This window comes from Hoplias malabaricus, chromosome Y (genome assembly GCF_029633855.1).
Source record: "Hoplias malabaricus isolate fHopMal1 chromosome Y, fHopMal1.hap1, whole genome shotgun sequence".
Taxonomy (NCBI): domain Eukaryota; kingdom Metazoa; phylum Chordata; class Actinopteri; order Characiformes; family Erythrinidae; genus Hoplias; species Hoplias malabaricus.
This window is the reverse complement of record NC_089820.1, coordinates 72729683-72742349: the sequence shown is the minus strand read 5'-3', so window position 1 is coordinate 72742349 and position 12667 is coordinate 72729683. Positions and strand designations below refer to the sequence as shown.

At 42.4% G+C, this 12667-nt stretch overlaps 1 protein-coding gene across 5 annotated transcripts in view; it reads left to right on the top strand.

Annotated features, from left to right (window-relative positions):
• LOC136679585 (rho guanine nucleotide exchange factor 4-like) overlaps positions 1 to 12667 on the top strand; it is a 72381-nt gene that overhangs the window by 36371 nt on the left and 23343 nt on the right. For 3 of the 5 annotated variants that reach the window (XM_066658197.1, XM_066658196.1, XM_066658199.1), the window contains 2 exons: positions 2395 to 2706; positions 3321 to 3456. In XM_066658197.1, the coding sequence (XP_066514294.1) occupies positions 2395 to 2706; positions 3321 to 3456 (448 nt within the window). Of the gene's footprint in view, positions 1 to 2394; positions 2707 to 3320; positions 3457 to 5461; positions 5875 to 12667 lie in introns of those variants that run through there. The other 2 variants (XM_066658200.1, XM_066658201.1) reach the window with 2 other exon arrangements.

Here is a 12667-nt window from a genome sequence, read left to right as displayed (position 1 = left end):
TTTCAGCGACGGGTACTGAAGGAACAGAATAGTTAGAAAATAAGCGAAATAAGACAGTGTATACTGTTTAGAAGCACAACTGGCACTAACAGGCACTTATGGTTTAACATACCACAGGAGATTTTTCAGTGAATTGAGGCTCAAAACACACATATTTAGAGGATAAAGCCATATACCTGTGAGAACCAAGTCGAGTATACTGTATTATCGTTATACCGCCCATGCCATTTATTGTTACGAGTCTCTAGAACAAGGGGCATGAATAGGTTGACCGTGGTCCAGGTCTACAGATGTTGTCCTTTCTGGACCTGGACCTGTAACTGATAAGCTATTAAGAGCTATTTAATTTTGAACAGAGTGTTTTAAGTGGTGTGACTTTTCTAGACATTACGATTCATGTTTAGTGCTCCAGGAGATTACCAGACTAGTTGCATGTGTTTCTGCATATCAAATGTGATATCAGATCTGTGCAATATGGATGCTGTGACTGGAATGAGCGACACACACAGAGTGAGCTACAGACACAGCTGTCCTGGTGCCAAAGGGACGTGATAAAAGCTCTTTTGGGACACTTTCAGGATTAAAGTGTTGTGTGAAGTAAACCAAGAAACATTAAAAATAAGGAACGGTTGAAATTCTCATAATGCTGAACATGTATTCTGTTTACAGATAAAGTACCGTCCTTCAGCATAAAGAGCCAATCAGCTTGTTGGTAATAGATAAAGTCCCACCCTCCAGCAATTAGAGCCAATCCAATTGCTGTTAACAGTTAAACTCCCGCCCTTCAGCAATAAGAGCCAATCAGATTGCTAGTTATGGAAAAGCAATAAAGTCAACTGCAACTACAAAAGTCATTAGGGACTTTATTTAAAATATGAATTCTTTTCAGAATCATTGTTTATTTGTAACTTTTACGTGAAATGAGAAAAGGACATTTTATTTTGTGCATTTGTTATTTTTAATTATTAATATGTCTTGTTGGTGGCACAGTGGCACAACATGTAGTGTCGTTGTCACACAGCTCCAGGAATTTGGGGTTGGGGGTTCAAGTCCTGCTCCAGGTGACTGTGAGGAGCTTGGTGTGTTTCTGGGTGCTCCGGTTTCATCTCACGGTCCAAAAACACACGTTTGTAGGTGGATTGGCTACTCAAAAGTGTCTGTAAGTATGAGTGTGTGAGTGAATGTGTGAGTGTGTGTCGCCTTGCGAAGGACTGGCGCCCCCTCCAGGGTGTGTTCCCGCCTTGTGCCCAGTGATTCCAGGTAGGCTCTGGATCCACCGCGACCCTAAAGTGGTTACAGACAATGAATGAATGAATGAATGAATGAATGAATCTTGTTGTAATATATTGAAATGTAATTGAGACTGAAATTAGATTTGACAATCAGTTGCTAACTAAAATTATTTTATAATTATAAGCAGGGCAAATTATACAAGGACAGTTGGGGGGGTTCAACTTTTTTTTCAGGTCATAATGAGAAACCAGTACAGTGCAGGCACGTGCTTCTGTAAACGTAAGTCTTATAATCCATACGGAGTCTTGCTTTATTACTGTAATGTCTGCAGTGCATTAATGATAAATCCATTACAACAGCTAATATGTTACGTACCACACCAAAAAACCTTTGTAGTCAGGGGTCACAACAATATATTATAGAGCAAAATCACGCAATGCTATTGGATACTACCACACCAAATTTAGGCCTGTACCTAACTAATATTAAGGGCATAGGCCACCCAATAATCAAAATTGGTTAGCATGTTTCTTGTCCTGAAAATAAAATTCATTATATTGAATCTCTTCCACAGGAACCGTGTTTATTAATTATACTGAAAGTCGCTGTAGCTTAGGCTTTTGTCCCATCTCATCCATTCATACTGGGACCAATACAGCATCTACAATGTGAAATGTTAAGGGGAGAGTGGTAGAATTCCCCTTCCACCTTAAAATTGTTTTTTTAAATGGGGTGGATTTACTCAAAATACTTGCTATTTCAAGCTTATGGAATGACACAGCGTTATGGGATATAAGGGCCTGTAGTGAATATGCGTAAGGTGTTCTGTAGTTCTATAGCGATCCAGAATAACATTCACTTTTACCGCTGTAACTTTAGTGGGGCAAAGCAACATTTTACTTGGGAACGTGCCCCCAATAAACTCCCAGGGGAAAATGTTATTGCTCTCTGTAATGGTTCAGGAGACAACATGGTGATTCTCCTAAAATTCCTGAGACAATGAGACATAAGGGAGATAAATTACTGCCCCCTAGTATTAGAGTTGTAATGATGTGTGCGATTGTTCTGTGACAAAGCAGTTTTTATTTAGTGAAAATTACTAAATTGTGTCAAAAAAAAAAAACTATCCCACCCTCCATGTATTTTATCCCACCCTGTCAGAAGCACATAAATGATGAAAATAGAGCAGGAATCCCACTGGCTAATTCCTGTGTTCCTCGAATGAGACGAGGAGGACGCCGTGGTCCAAGACCTGTCTCGGACATCTGTGGATGGGCTTCGTATCTGAAAGACATTGGAGAAGTGATCTCAGACCCAACCAACAAGAAAAAACTCACCAGAACACAGCGGCGCTCCAACTCGGACGAGCTCCTCTCCCAACTTGGGACAAACAAGAAGGTCCAGAGGATAAAGCAGAGCTTGAGGAGGAGTCTTGGCCAGCTCAGTGCTTTTCATTCTAAGGAGCATGAGAAAGTAAGAAGCTCTCCAACCAGGGAAACTCCACTCTCCAATAACTTGCCTGCACCTCTTCTTCTCCCTGGTCCTCTCCTTTTCTTGTCCTAGCACTTTGGGACACACATGGTCTTTTACTCTTGGTGTAGAGCTGGGTCTGTGGGATCTCCTTGGCTTTCTGCTCCTGTTTCTGCTCAAGCCAGTTTCCAAATAAACAAAAGCACTAATAAACAATTTGTACTAGGGCCTGACCGATATATTGATCCACTGATAATATCGACCTGTGGAATGAATGACATTGGCTAATAGCATCTTTGTTAATGCAGTAAACTGTCTAAACTGTTATTTAATATTATTAGCCAGTGTTATCAGGTATCAAGAATTTTTTTCTAAATCTAATCAGGATCAGTATTAGCCACAAAATTGTCAAATCGGTCAGGCCCTGGTTTGTACTTTTCTTGGTTCATTAACAACAATCTGACCTTCTAACTTCTGTTGCAAACTAATTTTTACTCTTATGTCAATTAAATTAAGATGCAGAAATGGGGTCAGGAGGTCACACTCAAGATTTATGAGTTAAACTTTCTTCTGAAAACAAAATAAAAATCCCTGTTTACTTTCTTTCACATTTTCAGAACCAGATGCGACACTCCTTCACGTCTCCAGAGCAGCTTTTGCCCTCGTCCTCGTCTCTTAGAGATCAATTCTTTTCCCAGAGCACTCCCACTGGACTCGACTGTCTCAGCTGGCCTCGACGAGTCTCTCTGTCAGGTGACTTTCTCTCTCTCTTTCTCTCTCTCTCTCTCTCTCTCTCTCTCTCTCTCTCTCAGGTGTATCTCTCTCTTAGTTAAAGGTGATAAAGAGGGAAAAGATGTGTTAAAGATGTCTTTGGCTGTGGTGAGGATCTGAAAATGAGATGAGTGGTGTATACACATGAATCCTCTAATGACTGCAGTGTATTTAATGTTCTGGTAATACAGATTTGAGGAGAACCCTCTGTGTCCTGCAGGGGGCAGTGTGACTGTGACTCTGAGTCTTTGAACCCTGGAATCTGTGGGGGGTCTGGCAGTCCCAGAAGGTCAGGGATAAATCCTGAGATGTATTTATTTATATTTCTGACACATTCCTTATAGGAGACCAAATCAGCCAAAACATGAAATCCGCCTCCTCATTTCTACATTCTCCATTCTCTCTCATCGATTGACCACACCTGTCACTCTGTAGTTAAACAGTTACAGACTGTAGTCTATCTGTTTATCTGCATACTCAGTTAGCCCTCTTTTACCCTGTTCTTCAAGGGTCAGGACCCCCCACAGGACCCCAACAGAGCAGGTATGATTTGGGTAGTAGGTCATTCTGTCAGGTGAATCTCGTTGCCGTGAAACTGACGTAGTGGTAGTGTGATAGTTTGTGTTGTGCTGGTATGACTGGATCAGACACAGTAGTGTCACTGATGGACTGAGAATAGTCCACCAACCAAAAACATCCAGCTGACAACATCAGACCAGGATTAAGTTTAGGCTTGGTTTTGTGTTGTTTTGGATTGGTGTCAGATTGGGTTTTGAATTTAGGGACAGCTTTAATGGTGTCGTGATTCATAAATGAGTGTTTGTGGCTGTGGATGAGAGTGTTTGCTAAATGCAGAGGATGCAAATGCAAGCCCTTGGATGAATGCAGGCAGATGCTTTGCAGTTGGTCTGGAGCTGCTTGTTGCAGTCCCTTGTGAGCGAAGGGTTAAATTCTTCGAAGGCGTTCTTTACTCTGTGCTGCACTCAGTAGGCGCTGCCTCTGGGTTTACTAACAGCTCTGTAGCAGTGAGGGGGACAGCGGGGGGACTGTGAGGAACGGGATGGAGGACTCTGTCAGGGCCAGCGTGTAGTACGGTGATTTTCCAGCTCAGGACTCATCTCATCTGATATATAGATGACTGACATATACTCATATACTGACATCTGTCAGTCTATATGTGTGTGTTTTAGCACTGGGACCATGAAATGCTGATATAGATGCAGTGAATATATAGCCTATTGCTTAGATGTGTAAACAGAATTGTAAATAAATAGCAAAATTTGATTTCCACTGCATCGTCCCTAGTCTACTGGACAATACAGGTCTCTATTGGACCCTACTTTCTGTTCGGTCCCTGGTCCCTGGTTGGTGCTTTCACTCCCACAGATATGTTTAATTGTGTAGCTGGAGATTTTAGAGATGGCAAGTTTGTGCTTGACGTCTGCATTGTGTGGTGTAGGTTGACGACTCTCTCTGGAGAATCAGCTTGTATTGCTTGAAACCATGAGAGAGCAGGGACTAAAAAAGAACCCGGTTCCAGGAACAGGACCAAACATACCTGACGGAGAAGTAGAAAAGACAATTAGTTTGTTAGTTTGAGATCAGTGGAGTCGAACTTTGCTTTCTTGGATTTACAGATGACTGTGGCATCAGTGTCGAGATATTAATAAAAAAATGCTGCTCATATTTTTTCTTGTCTCTGAAATGAGCCATTTGCAAGCATCACTGTCTCTGTTCTCCTTTGGAGGAGCCCCAGTGATGCCAGCCTGTGACAGTGTGTGTGTGTGTGTGTGTGTGTGTGTGTGTGTGTGTGTGTGAGAGAGAGAGAGAGAGAGAGAGAGAGAGAGAGAGAGAGAGAGAGAGAGTGTATGTGTGTGTGTCTGATCCTGTGTCTGGGCTTTCGTGTCTCTAAGCGAAAGTGAGTGCTGGGTTTTGGCGGAAGAATGAAGCGTTACTGGAGGCTTGAAGCATTGTAGGCTGACTAACACACACACACACACACACACACACACACACACACACAAACAAACACACACAGAGTGCGAGAGAGAGAGAGAGAGAGAGAGAGAGAGAGAAAGACGCACAGACACCTTGATGCTGTGTTTGAACGCTAGAACCTGCTGAGGAGACACCACCCTTCTGTTTTGGAGCTGATCAGGTCTGAATGCGGACCCGGCAGCTGGGGGCAGAAAAGGGGTGCATCCCACCGTGGGGGGCATCACCAGTGGCATCAGGCGCATTTGAGGGGGCAGTAGCAGGGGCATTAGAAGGGGCATTTCAGGTCAGTCCCCTTCACCAAGCTCAAATTTGGACGTCAGTCCCTGTCTGAGTGTCGCTGAGCCAGAGGTCTGTGGGTCATGTCTCATTACTGGAGCTTAGAGAGCCTGCACTCCACTAACGGTGAGTTTTAACCCTTTAAACTCTTTGAAAATGGTTTGGCTGAGTGGGTGGACGTGTCTAAACAGTGTCTCTAGCGAGATCTACCACCTGAGTAATAATTTTTGGGGCATTTGTCTTAAATTTACAGGCACGGCTCAGGCCAGAATATACATTATGGAGATGCAGGTTTGTGGTGACAGTAGATGTTTCTGACACTGATTCCTGTGTCCAATGTTTTTGGCTGGGGCTGATTATTTGTCTCATTACTGGAGCTTAGAAAACCCACACTCCACTAACCAGGAGTTGTCTTATTAATCCCTTAATTTTTTGATTTTGCCTAAAATCGGGTGGTTGTTGGTGGAACTGTGGAGCTTCAGGGTTTAATCTGTAGTCTGTAACGAGTTTATGGAAATTGCCTGTAAATTACATGTTTAGCATCTCAAGTATGCGCACTGTTGTATATTCAGGCTTGTACACATCATTCTTTATGGTGATGCAGGTTTGTTGTGACACTACACATTTCGGCTTTTAATTGGAAGGGTTAAAAGCCTGACAAATAATGTTTGGGGATGTTGTAACACTGTTAAGAAGCTCTGTGGGGTCATGTCTCATGTCCGGAGTTTATGGGAAGCTCCTGCAGGCACGCATTAATGTATTAACCCCATGAAGTGATGATTCTGCTGACCCAATGTAGGGTTTGATTTGTGTTGAACGTTGGAGGTGTCAGACAGGGCCTTGTTTAGGTCTCTAGGGTCAGACTCCCATATAAAAGACAGTTTTATACTGTCCAGGTCAAAGACTGGAGCTTAGACTGCAGTCTGTAATTTGGGTTGGGTATGTGACCTGGAAAGATCTGACCAAAATTGGCCAAGGCATGTTCAGCTTCTGAAGTTTGCACATTATTTAACTTGTAGACGAGCGTTTATTGAATTCCTAAAAATGCCTTTTTGGCTGATGCGGGTTTGTTGTGACACTCCACATTCAGCATCTGCTTCAAAGGTTTTAGCACCATGTTTTTTAGTCAAAACTCTAATATTAGGACCACATGGGGCGCTGCAGGGTCTCGAGGTCCTGGGTGGGATCCTATCCTCAGGTCACTGTCTGTGAGGAGTGTGGTGTGTTCTCTCTGTGTCTGTGTGGGTTTCCTCGGGATGCTCCACTTTCCTCCCACAGTCCAAGCACACAAGCTGTGGAGTGACTGAGTGAAACTGTCCACAGGTGTGAGTGACTGGGTAAGTGTGCGAGTGACTGGGTGAGTGTGTGAAACAATTCACAGATGTGAGTCTGTGAGTGTGTGAGTGACTGTGCGAGTGTGTGAATCTGACTGGGTGAGTGTGTGAGTGACTGGGTTAGTGTGTGAAACAATCCACAGATGTGAGTTTCTGAGTGAGTGTGTGAGTGACTGGGTGAGTGTGTGAAACAATCCACAGATGTGAGTGTGTGAGTGACTGTTTGAGTGACTGGGTGAGTGTGTGAAACAATCCACAGATGTGAGTCTGTGAGTGTGTGAGTGACTGTGTGAGTGTGTGAATCTGTCCATGCGTGAGTGACTGGGTGAATGTGTGAAACTGTCCACAGGTGTGAGTGACTGGGTGAGTGTGTGAGTGAATGGGTTAGTGTGTGAAACAATCCACAGATGTGAGTGTGTGAGTGACTGAGTGAGTGTGTGAGCGACTGGATGATTGTGTGTGAAACTGTCCACAGGTGTGAGTGACTGGGTGAGTGTGTGAGTGACTGGGTTAGTGTGTGAAACAATCCACAGATGTGAGTGTGTGAGTGACTAAGTGAGTGTGTGAGTGACTGGGTGAGTGTGTGAAACAATCCACAGGTGTGAGTGACTGGGTGAGTGTGTGAAACAATCCACAGATGTGAGTGTGTGAGTGACTGGGTGAGTGAGTGGTGCTCTGTCCATGTTTGTCTCCAGACCCTGATCAGGATGAAGCTGATTAAACGCGGTGATATTTATGAGGCTGGTCATTTTTGTGGTGGGTGTCCTTTGAACGGGACCTTCTTGTCCAGGGTCCGGGGGGCAGGTGTTCATGGGACAGAGAGAACAACAGCCTTTAAACACATTTTAGAAAGGTCCAGTAAAGCTGTGTGGTCATGGATGTGGTGTCGTACCTAGTCTGATGTTCCCAGAGCTCCTGCAGAGGTTCTCCCTCAGAGTTCTGCTGTTCTCTCTCGTAAGGGCCTTTGTTTATTGTGAGTCTGAATGTGGATCTGTGTGGCGCCTTTCTGACCCGGTTACAGGGCCAGGCTGAGGTGACTGAATGGAACATTGTTTCTGAGAAAGACGTAAACACACAAGGCCTGTTTCACACTTGGATGAAAGGCGTAACTCATCCACTCTCACGGCTAACTCTGAAAATCAGCAGCTGCAGGAAAACAGCTCCATGTTTTTGGGATTGATCTAAAAATAGAAGGTGAATGGATGAACAGAAATGATCCTAAATTTCCTGAAATAGATTTAAATTAACTTCTCGAATGAATGGGGCTCCATCCAGTTCCTCTGGGATGAGTTGGAATGGTGTGTGTGATCCATAACTAATCCCCAACACTGGCCCCTGACTCTCACTGATGATTATGAGGCTACACTCCATCAGATCCTCACAGCTATGTTCCGATATGTTGTGTAAACATATATGTTGTATACTTCAGTCCATTAATTTATTCATTTTCTGTAAGTGCTAATCCAGCTCAGGGTTGAGGTGGGTCCGGAGTCTACCCGGAATCACTGGGCGCAAGGTGGGATCACACCCTGGAGGGGGCATCAGTCCTTCTCAAGGTGACACATTCATTCACACATTCACACCTATTTACACTTTTTGAGTCACCAATCCACCTACCAGTGTGTGTTTTTTTTGGACCCTGGGAGGAAGCCAGAGCACCCAGAGGAAAACCGGAGACACGGGGAGAACACACCAAACTCCTCACAGACAGTCACCTGGACTTGAACTGACTTGAACCCACAACCCCCAGTTCCCTGGAGCTGTGTGAGTGCGACACTACCTGCTGCACCACTGTGCCACACTACTTCAGTCCAGATGATGCGATTTTCACAACTTTCATTCATTGACCCATTCATTCATTGTTCTGTAAGTGCTTCCTGCTCATCAGTGTCACTGTGGGACTAAAGCCTTCCCAACTCACCCTGTAACTCACACTCACACCTGGACAGGTTCACCACTCTCTCTCTCTATCTCTGTTTTCTCTCTTTGTTTTTTCTCTCTATCTTTATCTGTTCTGTCTCTTTGTCTCTGTGACCCCTCTCTCTCACTTTCTCTGTTTGTTCTCTCTCTTTCTCTGTTCTGTCACTGCTCTCTCTCTCTCTCTCTCTCTCTCTCTCTCTCTCTCTCTCTCTCTCTCTCTCTCTCTCTCTCTCTCTGAAACACAGAGGCCATTAGTCTGAGTGAATGGACTCTCTCCTGTTGCTCTGATGGAGAGAAAGTGCTGCTCTGAGCCTCTTTCCTGGATGTGAATTAAGTCTCATGTTGAACGGAACTGAACTCCAGTGCAATTTCACACCAGAGATTTAATTGTAGCTTGTATGTGAACATTGCCGTGAGTATTTGATGGCAGCCGACCTTAGGCCTAGAGGAGCTATGCTTCTGTAAAGAAGCTGCTTTGTGTAAAACTGATGTTCTACACTTACTGCTCAGGGGTTGCTCACTGATGTCTCAGGGAAACTAAAACACTAATTGTCCTAAAGCTCACCAGGAGAAATAGCATGAAACAGAAAGGAGACACAAAATGCCTGTGTCTTTATTTCAGCTGCAGATAAACAGGAGTGTTATTATCTCAGCACTGAGACATCACTGAGACCTTCACATTTAAGAAGAGAAATGTTAAGGTGTAACTAAAGAGACATTAAGGCGGAACTACAGATATATTAATGTGGAATTACAGAGATGGTAAGGAGAAACTACAGAGATATTAAGGAGGAACTACAAAGATATTAAAGTGGATTTACAGAGATATTAAGGAGAAACTACAGAGATATAAAGGAGGAACAATGGAGATTTTGAGGTGGGACGAATGAGATATTAAAGAGTATCTGCTGGGATATTATAGTTGATCGACAGAGATGTTAATGAGGAACTACCAGGATATTAATGTGGAATGATAGAGAAATTAAGGAGGAACTACAAAGATATTAAAGTGAAATTACAGAGATCTTAAGGAGGAACTACAGAGATATAAAGGAGGAACAATGGAGATTTTGAGGAGGGACAAATGAGATATTAAAGAGTATCTGCTGAGATATTTCAGTTGATCGACAGAGATGTTAATGAGGAACTATATAGAAATTAAGGAGAAACTACAGAGATATTAAGGAGGAACTACAGAGACATTAAAGTGGAATTACAGAGATATTAAGGAGAAACTACAGAGATATTAAGGAGGAACAATGGAGATTTTAAGGTGGGATGAAAGAGATATTAATGAGTATCTGCTGAGATATTACAATTGATCTACTGAAATGTAAATGAGGATCTACCAGGATATTAATGTGGAACTATAGAGATATTAATGAGACACTACATAGAAATTTAGGGGAAACTACGGAGATTTAATGTGGAATTATAGAGACATTAAGGAGATGTCTTTTGTTTTCATTTCCTATGGAATAGGCTTCAAAGTGGCATGACGGCAGTGTGTCTGTAATGAGAGAGAGAGAGTGAGGGAGGTTATTGGAAGAGGAAAGCTGAAGCGTTACATTCTTTTTTATTTATTTTTCTGATCCATGACGTGTGCAGATATATCGATAATCTCCCTCTCGCGCTCACTCTCTCTCTCTCTCTCTCTCGCTCTCTCTCTCTGTTTCTATCTCTCTCTCTCTTTCTCTCTCTCTCTTTAATGTAACAGTGTCTGATCTTCGTTAACACCTTGCCACATGTTGGCGGGTAATTTATTATAAAAACAAAGCCGTCAAGTCTGAGACGAGACCAATTTTAGCTCCTGTGACGTCCTGCAATCCGTTGCCATGGTGACAGACATGCTGATGATGTCATGGACGGTCACCACAGCCTCTGTGACCTGGACACTGCACTTTTTGTTTTGATTTGTTTGTGGTTTTATTCAGTGTTTTAAAATATTACATTATTCATCAGTTCTTTAATAACATTTATTACATTTTATAATTGTGTCCTCAGTCCTTGATCCCAGATTTCCTCATTCTGGTTGAATAATTGGAGGGAACATTTTATTATATCAAGAAATTAACATGAGGAAATTTTCTTTTATTAAAATTCCAATCAGCCACTTTTACCAAAATGTGATTCTTAATATTATTTCCACATTGTTTTCATAAAGGGCAACTTTCTTGGGATGAAGAGTCGTTCCTGAATGAACCAGTTTATGCTCCAAAGCCCTCATGTGAGGATGGCCATATTTAAAATAGGTTTAGTACAGATTCTCTAATGCATCCAGACCTCGAGGGGTCAGAGTAATATCTGTTTTTTTGTACAGGAAGAAGAGTCAGAGGAGGTGATGATGGACTATGAGAGAACTGGGGAATTAACAGAATAATATAGAAATAAATAACTATAGGTTTGAATAAGATATTGGAAATCCAGCCCTAGTGGTTTGGTGGTGTAATTGCAGAGCGACACAGACACCAACACACAATTATAAACTTTCACAATGGCATAGGACACTTGAGCGGGCTATGGCATAAGCACTACATTGAGTCAATGCAAAAGCACGGCCTTTAGTGTGTTCTCTGCAACAGAACATCCTTTTTTTATTGATTTAGGAACACTAGGTAAGCACTGTACTGAAATTGGTAGGGAGGAGGCGGGAAGGGTTGTTTTCCTACCCTCCTCCAAAAGTTACGTAGTGCATTTTCTGCCATGCTGAGCCGAGAGTAGCAAAGACAGAGGCTTTATTCTCCATTTTACAGTCATGTAATTTTAGACTAAAATATCACATAGTGTTATTTAAGCTCTGTTTTTTTCTACATAGCTGTAGAGCATAGTTATAGTTTGCACTAGTTCTGCAATTCTTAGACACCTGTTCATTATTCTTATTCATTTTTGTTCTTCAGACTTTTTGCCTGATAATCATTTTTGTCTTTTGGACTTGTCAACCTCTTTGTACTGATTTTTGGGTTTTGGAATATTTTTTCTGGCTTCATGTATTGTGTTTAATAAATCTCCAAGTGACTCACACTAGGTGAGTGATTAGTGACATCTACAGATCTGTGAACCGTGTTTATGAATGAAAAATCGTAATCGTAAATTACATTTACTTCATTACTGTCCACCACTGCCGTTACATCACAGAACTGTGTTCTCTGGACAGATGGATCTCCATTTTTAAGGATCTTAAAATTAAAGCTGGGTTAAAAGGGTTTAAAAGGGTTAAAGGGTTCTTTGAGCGATGCCATGGAACAACCTCTTTTGGTTCCATGTTTGATAAAAATGTTTAAATGGGTAAATTGATGGATTTTTAAACCTTTAAAAGGTTTTTCACACTCACACATCTGTGGCAGTGCTCAAGGAAACCTGTAGCACCTTTATTTTTAAGAATGTGCCCTTCTCCAAAAGTTACATAGTGCAGTTCCTGCTTTGCTGAATTCTTTTTATTACAGTACAGTGGACCATTGCAGTGATTTCGAAGCTAAAAAAAAACTACATGTAAATACTAAAAGGTAGTAAAAATACTACCTAGAGTTGCTTTAATGACATTAGTGTTGTGTGTGTTCGCTCCTGGGAGCCGTGTGCACTGAGGGTGTGTCTCACGTATTGTTTTCGTGCTAGGTGCAGAGACGTGACAAAGTGTGATTTCTCAGCTCGAGAGACAAAGCGAGGCA